Raw genomic sequence first — 9167 nt, 5'->3', positions numbered from 1 at the left:
GGAGGTGATCAAGCTCCCCTTCCATTCACCCGGAGTGGCCTGACTGATAGGGGGTCGACAAAGATGACTGACCCTATCCCATTTGATAAAGACAAAGACAACAAAGAACAAAGACAAAATAAATCAGCCAAATGCAACCTAAGGTTGCCCGGAACTTGCAGCTTGCTCCTTGAAGTCCTGAAAATGTTCAAAAAACACTGCAGCAGAGTGTACACAGAAGCAGACAACTTTTTAACAATAAACAGCAAGACAAACAAATACCAGACAGACAAACCCAGTGCAGCCTACAGCCGCACGAACCAGGGACCCCGGCCACCGTCGTGGCCGCGGGTCAGGACCAGGAGTACCGCTGCGTCCAGCCCTCCGTATAGGTCCTTCCGTGGGACGTCCCAATTCCTGTTTAACGACCGGTCCTTACCTCTCTCGAGAGTCCAGGTGGTTCGGTTTCCGAATTGAAAGTTTTGGGTGGACTGGAGGCCTCCTTGGTAGTTGTTCTCCACAGGTGTGGGGTATCTCTCTGAGTGCCCGGCGACCAGTGGGGGAGAGCCTCCTGCCTTGAATAGGGGGTCCCTCTCCTCCCTGCCCGGGGAGAGCCTCCTGCCCTAAACAAGGGGTCCCTCTCCTCCCTGCCGGGAATCTCGCTGCGGGCCTCCAAATGTTATGGGTTGACTCAGCGAGATAGACCACTGACTCAGAATTTAAATTTAGGAACCTTTATTAAGCTGGCCAGCTGTCTGCAGTTCAGCCTTTGCTTCGAACTGCAGCACCTGACTGCAAGAGTTATGGCTATTTATATGCAAAAACTACAAAGTTACAAAGCCATGCTTACGCAATTTGTTCCCAACACAGTATAGCATTATCACCTTCCTATCTATGTTTTCCGGGAACAGAGAGCACAGTATATTGAGGAGGGACCATGAGACCATATCTCAAGGCCTGACCTGATGTCAGTACCTTCCTATCTGTCTGTTCCAGGAACAGACAGCACAGCGTGCCCCGATATGCAGCCCAGTACTAGATGATAATATATGGATAGCATATAGAACATCATCTATGGGTGACATGAAAAAGTTGCATAATGACTGGAATGTGGAAAAGTAAAATCTTGACAGTAGAAGAGGCTTAGAAAAATAGCTTTTTTTTTCCTACTTGGAAAGAAAACTGGATAGAGTTAATGACTGTTTTGATAGCTGTTGAATTGATCATGATGACCAGCTGTGCATTCTATCTTCATTGATGAAAAACAGGAAGAGGATTTGAATTGTATTATGGGAGGATTTAATTTACTTACAGTGAATCATAGGTGATCCATTAAGTTATTAAAAGATGTTTTGTCATTAATAATTTTTTACCATAGCATTTTATCTCTTTATAAATTTTCCCTTGAGCAATTCGTATTTATACTAAATTTTCCCTTGAGCAATTCTTATTTATACTATAGTTTTTTGTTACAAGACTGGATAGAGGAAACTAATTTTACCAAAGAAACATAAAATTCACTTTAAGTTCAATTTATGGTTCAGCTTTTCAAATTGAAATAAAAGTAATGTCTTTTACATTTTCATTATGAAATATTTTAAATAACAAAATATAGAGGATAATATAAAGACCCCCAAGAACTCTTAACCAAAGTTAATGACCATAATATGAGAAATCTTGTTTTACTTATAGCCCTCTGCCTTTCAGTTATTTTGAAGCCAATACCTGACATCATAACATTTCATCTGTTAATATTTCAATGTGTATTTAAAAAAATAATTACCTTGTTTTAAACATAACCACAATATCATCATATATAAACAACAATAATTCATTAATTTTTCATACATTTTTATAGTTTGCTTGAATAAGGATAAACATAAGGTCCAAATATCTCAATTGGTTAAGATATCTCTTAAGGCTTTTATAATGTAACTAGAGGCCTGGTGCATGGGCTGATCAGGCCTTCCGGTTGCTGGCCAGGTCTTCCTTCATTCCACGCCACCCCCTGGTGGTCAGCACATGTCATAGCAAGCGGTCTCCCGGTCAAACGCCTGTAGAGACAATTTGCATATTAGGCTTTTATATATATAGATGTAGAGTTGTTTACTGTTTGAGTTTTGATGATTACAACATGATGGCTTTTAGCATATTACTCTTTGCCTTATATTTCTTATAAATTTGTAGTTTGATCTAGAAACTTGATGGGATCCAAATTCACTTTTTTGACATAAATACTTCATAGGTGGGTTGAATATTCCCTTTTGGAGACATATAACTTTTGGTTGTGTCTCTTTTTGAGTTATTAGCAGTATTATGATTGTTGACTTGATACATTAATTCACTAGGTGCTACAAGGTTGTTACAATTCTAAATCTATATTAATTTATCATGTAGTAGCTGGAGTCTTCCCAAAGAGCAAAACCTCCTTTAATTAATTATTATCCTGAGTCTAGTTCCTATAGGAAAGGCAGGAAAATGCTTGTTTCTCTTCATTTACCAATTTTCAAAGTAATAACTTGGCTCTCTAGCATCTACAATGGCAACCAAATAGTTATCATTACAAATTATGTATTTAAAATGTTATGTATTTAAGCCTTTTGCAGGTACTATTATTCTTATTGATATTCAAATTGCCCCATCTTTATTTAAAACTAGAGGCCCCATGCACAAAAATTCTTGCAAGAGTAGGCCTTCTTTCCCTCAGCTTCCCTCCAGCACCCAGGACCCGGGCTTCCCTCTTCCTGCCACTGGCGGGACCCCAACTGGCTTCGCCCGGCCCCCAGCTTCCTCAGGACAGAAGTCCAGAATGATGTCCAGAAGACATCCAGTATAATTAGCATGTTACCCTTTTATTAGTATAGATGATCTTTACCAAATTGACTCCTGAGTCCTTTGACACAATGCTGGTAGTTTTGGAGAGCTTCCTTGCTTTCTGCTATCACAAGATGTTCTAGGCTCATCTTATATACTCTTGGCCTATATGGAATATATACAATTTTTAATGATACTTGTTAGGTTCAAATAGTTTTCAACAACATTTAGAATATGCTTATATTTTTGCTATGATAAATAGGTTTAAGTAAATTTAGTACATGAATAAAGCTTATAGAGCAATGTTATCACTTTAGGTAAGTCCCACATTTTTAAGGTAAAAAGGGATCCATATTCTTTTGGAAAAGTTGCAAGTCTTTTTGGAATCAGGAAGATGATGTTATGATTCTGAATTCTTTTTGGAGCTTTAATTTGTGTTGTTCGTTAAGCTATGAATAGAAATGATGGATTTGAGTTGGCTGTGAAGTGTTGCAGCATGTGAAAGACAGTTTATGTACTGGCTTTCTAAGTGCTAAACTGCAGATTTAACTTAAGAAAATAAATTCCCAAGTTGTTCTCCTTCTCAATCCTACATGAGGTAATGTATGGATATTAAAAATAAAAATAAGATTTTAAGGTACATGATGCTATAAACACAGAAGTAGTAAAATGGTTTTACATTTGAGAAGTTAAGTAAATGTAACAAATCTGTGCTAGAAAACTAAGTTCTACCATCTGGTTAATAAGTGAACATATTAATCTCTATGGGATCAGTCCCAATAACAAAACATGAAACAGAAGGCTGAGAAAAAACAACTTCAGAGTAGAAATATAGGAGGAAATAGAGATTATTGGTTCTTAGACTCAAATGGCACACATAGATTCACCTCACTGAAAATGTACTCAACTTCTTCAGGATATCATTATGACATAATAGACTATCATACATAATGAAACATTTTCTTCGACTCTGTCAGAGAAATTTTTGTAATGTCTTTGATTTAACTCAAAACAGAGGTATTGAAGACATTATGCTTTAATAATATCCAAAAAAATAGAGCTAAAAGAAGGGGATACTGTTCCCCCTCCAAACTATGACCCTTTAGTCAGAACAATAGCATTTAGATAAAATGTGATGTGAAGTGGAAATAAGTAGAAGTTGATCAAGATCATAGCTGTAGCTTTTTAGAAAAGTCAACATCAATTTAGTTGCACAAAAATATCATCCTTAAACATATATTCACCCCGTGGTTGGGTAGCTCAGTTGGTTACAACGTGGCCCAGATACATCAATGTTGCGGGTTCAATCTCCAGTCAGAGTACATACAAGAATCAGCCAATGAATGTATAAATAAGTGGAACAACAAAACAGACAGTGTTTCTCTCTCTCTCTCAAACCAATATATATGTGTGTATATATATATATATATATATATATATATATATATATATATGTATATATATGTATATATATGTATATATGTATATATATGCATATATATACATACACACACATACACATGTGTGTTTGCTGTCAATTTTACAACACAATTCTGACTTATTTGAGTATTTTTATCAGTCATCATTTTTTTCTTTGCCTTCCTAGGCTTATCAACACTGCAAGCTGTGCTGGATTCTGCTGCTGAAAAGAAATGGCAAGTGACTGCTATCAATGTGGGAAACATTAACAATGACAAGAAAGATGAGACCTACCGATCACTTTTTCAAGATCTAGAGTTAAAAAAGGAACGGCGTGTAATCCTGGACTGTGAACGGGATAAAGTAAACGACATTGTAGACCAGGTTTGCTATTCTCTGTTTTCTAATGGTCCTAAATATAGAATATGCATGCACTGTCAGCGTTTGGATCGAGTATTTGTGGAAGGTGCTTGAACAGCAGTTTTTACTTTATGGTTTATGTAGGATGCGGCAAAGATCATCAATTAAATTATCTCCAGCTTCCGTTAGCAATAGCAGATGGTTTTCAATAATGCTGACACATCAGGCTAATCATGAAATATAGTTTATATACTAGAATAATTCCGAACTTTTACATTTTACATTAGTGTTGCCCTAAACTTTGGTGTTTTTAATTGGAAATTTAAATTTTAATTCTGTTGAACTTCTTAGAGATAAAGAAATAGACATGTCTGGTTCCTAAGAGAAAAGTGAATAATTCATGAATTCTTTGGTGATGCCATGGATTACTTCAAACAGTAGAGTACATTACTGTGTGCTAACTCTATCTTGTTGTCTAAATGGGTTTATGTCTTCAGAAAAAGCATGTATTTATTTTTCCCAAGAAGTAGTTTTTCCCCCTCCTATTAGGGAGATTTTGTATCACTTTAAACCCATTAATCTATGAAATTAAAATATGTAGGGAAGACACATTCAGTCTGTGTTCACTGTTTGGGAAGCATGCTAGATAGTATATTCATTTGGAATGTTTTAAGGAGTAAGATGATTCCAGAGCTACAGATGCTTTATCTGTGTTTACTATACTACCTTGCTTCAGTTTAAGATATTTTAGGATAGAAAGCCATGCAGTAATATATTATGAAAAACATTTAATCCACTATGGTTATAGATAGGGTAAGTGATGACAGATGGTAGTGAAGCAGCATCATGACTTACTAAGATCTCCTTCACACGGCATCTGCTTCTTTTCTTAGCTGGTGTGTGTGTGAGAGAGATTTCTAAATGCTTTATATGGCTGTAATATAGTTGATATATAAAATAATGCGCAAACATATACATATATACACATTGAACTAGTTAGCCTCCATTTTATATATATTAGGATGACTGCCACCTCCTTGGAATAATACAGGTTTAGAAGAAAAACACAGAGTTGAGTATGCATTTCTTAGAGTTTCTAGGCTTTGAGAAAACAACTAGATTCACTAATTTGTAGAACACAAATCATTTTGCATATATAAATGTTAATGAAGCTTTAATGACATGTAATAAATGGATCTTTCATAAGATATTGAATAACTGAATAATGCTATCTTCTTATATGACACAACTAAATGTTGTATGCCAGAGAGGTGAACATATTACTAGAAAAATCTTGATTACTGTGTCAGGAGATGAATTTGAGATTGTTTTTAACCTGGAGGTCTTTTGTTCAAATGTGAACTTCAAAAACTCATTTGAATTTCATAGGAGATTCTCATTAAAAATGAATTTTAATATTAGCCATTAGTCTTTGCTTTAACATTTTAAGTAGTCCTAAGTTACCATAGTAAATGTTGGAAAAGCCTATATAAAAATAATTATTTCCAAAATTAGGAGAAACTACAAGATAAACTAGGAAGATATGGAATGGAATGTTTAGAAGCAATATGATCATGGTTAAATAAATAACCATTTGGACATCCATTCAAAATGTACAGGGTATTTTGCACATATATATGATTTGTATTTTCACAAAACACTCTTGAATGTGTTAAATTAGTGTATGCAATGGATGGTTGCATTATTCAACAAACATTTATTGAGGACATCCTCTGCATCTGGAATGAGGGATACAAAGAGAGGTAAGAAAGAGTGGTGTCTTCGCCCCATGAACTCATTGTTTAGAAGGGAAGAAAAATGTACATATATAATTCTACAACATCATCAGTGATAATCAATGTGGTCTAAGAGTATGGAAGAGGCAGTACCTATCTTAACATGGGTGGGATGATTTATAAAGATCATCTCTATGTGGCTAGTGTAGATTCACTCATTTATTTATTCACTAAATTTTCCCAAGTGTCTAATGTTTACTGGACAGGCACTGGAGTAAAGTCAAGGCAGTAATGTTAAACAAATCAGTCAAGTCCCCATCAAGGTAATATTCATGGTATAATTACAGAAATTAATGCATTATTATGATAATGGTACATACTATGAATGAAAAGAACAGGATGTTACTTTTCTAAATTATAAAAAGAGATAATTTAGACTGGGAGATTATGGAAGGCCTTCAAGGAATAGAGTTTACTAGGCAAAAAGCAGGTCAAAGTGCATTTCAAGAAAACATTATTTACTTCCTCATTTTATCAATAATTAAAAGAGAGTTGAGATGTGACAAAATTTCATTTTCATAGTAGCTTAAAGTTAGTAATAGAATTAAACTTTGTTTTGATTATGAGTTTTTTTTATCATTTGATGAAACCTGGAGACACTTATTTCTAGTGGTATTTCAGTAGGAAACACTCTCAGTCATAAAAAAACATTAAGAAATTAATGTAACTTACTATTGTTAAAACAATACTAATGGTTATTATAAAGCAAATACATGATTGTTAGTATGGTCGACACTAATTCTTTTTCTTTTTTTTTATATTTTATTGATTTCTTACAGAGAGGAAGGGAGAGAGATAGAGAGTTAGAAACATCAATGAGAGAGAAACATCGATCAGCTGCCTCCTGCACATCTCCTACTGGGGATGTGCCCGCAACCCAGGTACATGCCCTTGACCGGAATCGAACCTGGGACCTTTCAGTCTGCAGGCCGACACTCTATCCACTGAGCCAAACCGGTTTCAGCGACACTAATTCTTATATAGAAGTAGGGATAATCAGTTTTCATATCGCTCCTTCCTCTTAATGAACACTAAATTCAAGTAGGGACTACTGGTAGTACCATTTATACTGTTTTTTTCTTAATCCCCAGAAGAAAGATATTCATGATTCAGAAAGTAGATTGAACAGTAAGCAGAACCAACAGATATCAGTAGGAAATACAAAGGACATAGTCAACTCAATTCAGCTGATGCTTATTAATATATATTTTTTTCATTCAGAAGGATATCTTCACAATTCTCCTTTCAATATAGAGGGTCCGTTTTTTAGAAAAGCCAGTTTAGTGGTGTTACATAAAAATAGTTTAGAAAGTAATGTAGGTTAGAAAGTAATGTAAGTTCTAACTCCCTTCCAAACAACTACCACTTATTATCAAAGTAACATGGTAGAATACTTCCTAGGATTTTGCCCTTGCTCTTGAACTAAATGCATTGCTAATGGAGCACCTGACTGCCTGGGACAAGGGAAGGTCAGGGAAGTCTTTCAGGATATTCCATTGGGCTGAGATTCTTTGTGCCTTAAGATGGAACAAGACAAAGGATATGGTGGTGGAGAGAGCTGTCCCAGTAGAGGAAACAGAATGTGTGAAGTCCCAATGGGATGGAAATAAGCCTTTTTTGTTACAAAAATACTGAGAGGCCAGAAGTCTCCTGTGTAAAAAGAGGGAAAAGTGGGCCCAGAGAAGCTTGAAACACCATTGGATTTTGCAGCATATGAACGATTTTGACTTTTATGCTAAAAGCAACAGGAAGCCACCAAAACAATCAAGCGGGGAGGTTAATGATTGGAAATTTAGTCTATTGCCCTGGCATTTCATGCTTTCCATTGGTGTAGCTATTTTATTAAAAATAAAAATTACACTTGAATATCCAAGTATCAGGACTAAAACATAGCCATTTTACCACTTACACTCTCTTTGTAACTGATATAGATCAGTGAAATATCAAATTGATTCAACAAAGTCCAAAACTGTTCCAGCATTACCAAAACAGCCACTTGTTCCATAATGCATTTATTTTGCTATTGATTTTTGACTTAGATTTATGGATAAATAGCTTCTCCGATACTTTGCTGCCTCAAGCTAGAAATAATAATGTTTATTTGAACTAAGCTATAAACATTTCAAGACTCTTAAGATAGGAATATTATTTTATAGATCCACAAAATAGTTCATTTATATGCTTGTTAATAGTTGTTTTAAATTTATGTATGACTATAAACTCTGTGTGATTATCTTTGAATGTAGACGTGCGAATGTGAAATCTCAGATGTTGATTTTAGCTGCTTAATGTTTCATTGAAAGGACAAAAAACATAGCTATGTAGGAATAAAATTGTGACATGGATTCAACATGTTTTTGTTTTTAAATTTCTTTAAACCTTGTGGCCTTATTTTCACTACTTTGTTAAGTTATTGACTTTGAAAGTTAACATCTATTAGGTACTAAAATGTACTGTTATTTTTTTCTTGAGAAAAATATTCTCTGGGTTTGGCAATTATATTTTATCAAATATGACTCATTGTGGAATATCAAAAAAACAGAGAAGTTAATTCATTTCATTTTTTTCTGAGTCAGGTCATTATGTTAGTAATTTTACATTTATATTACTAATATTTATTAAATGATTTTTTTCTTTATCTGTGTTAGGTTATTACCATTGGAAAACATGTTAAAGGATACCATTACATCATTGCAAATCTGGTAGGTGAATTAATTAATAATTTTAATGAAGAATCCTATTAATTAAAAAACTTTTGAACAAACAGCATTTATCAGTGGTATTCATAAAAATATATTT

General features: G+C 34.6%; 1 protein-coding gene across 4 annotated transcripts in view; it reads left to right on the top strand.

Annotated features, from left to right (window-relative positions):
• GRIA2 (glutamate ionotropic receptor AMPA type subunit 2) overlaps positions 1-9167 on the top strand; it is a 116176-nt gene that overhangs the window by 62560 nt on the left and 44449 nt on the right. For all 4 annotated transcript variants that reach the window (XM_023753462.1, XM_006081863.3, XM_006081864.3 and 1 more), the window contains exons 4-5: positions 4400-4596; positions 9017-9070. In XM_023753462.1, the coding sequence (XP_023609230.1) occupies positions 4400-4596; positions 9017-9070 (251 nt within the window). The remainder of the gene's footprint in view (positions 1-4399; positions 4597-9016; positions 9071-9167) is intronic.

The sequence above is a fragment of the Myotis lucifugus genome, unplaced genomic scaffold (genome assembly GCF_000147115.1).
Source record: "Myotis lucifugus unplaced genomic scaffold, Myoluc2.0 scaffold_1, whole genome shotgun sequence".
In the NCBI taxonomy this organism is placed as follows: domain Eukaryota; kingdom Metazoa; phylum Chordata; class Mammalia; order Chiroptera; family Vespertilionidae; genus Myotis; species Myotis lucifugus.
The sequence above is the reverse complement of the archived record's forward strand: the minus strand, read 5'-3'. Positions and strand labels throughout refer to the sequence as shown.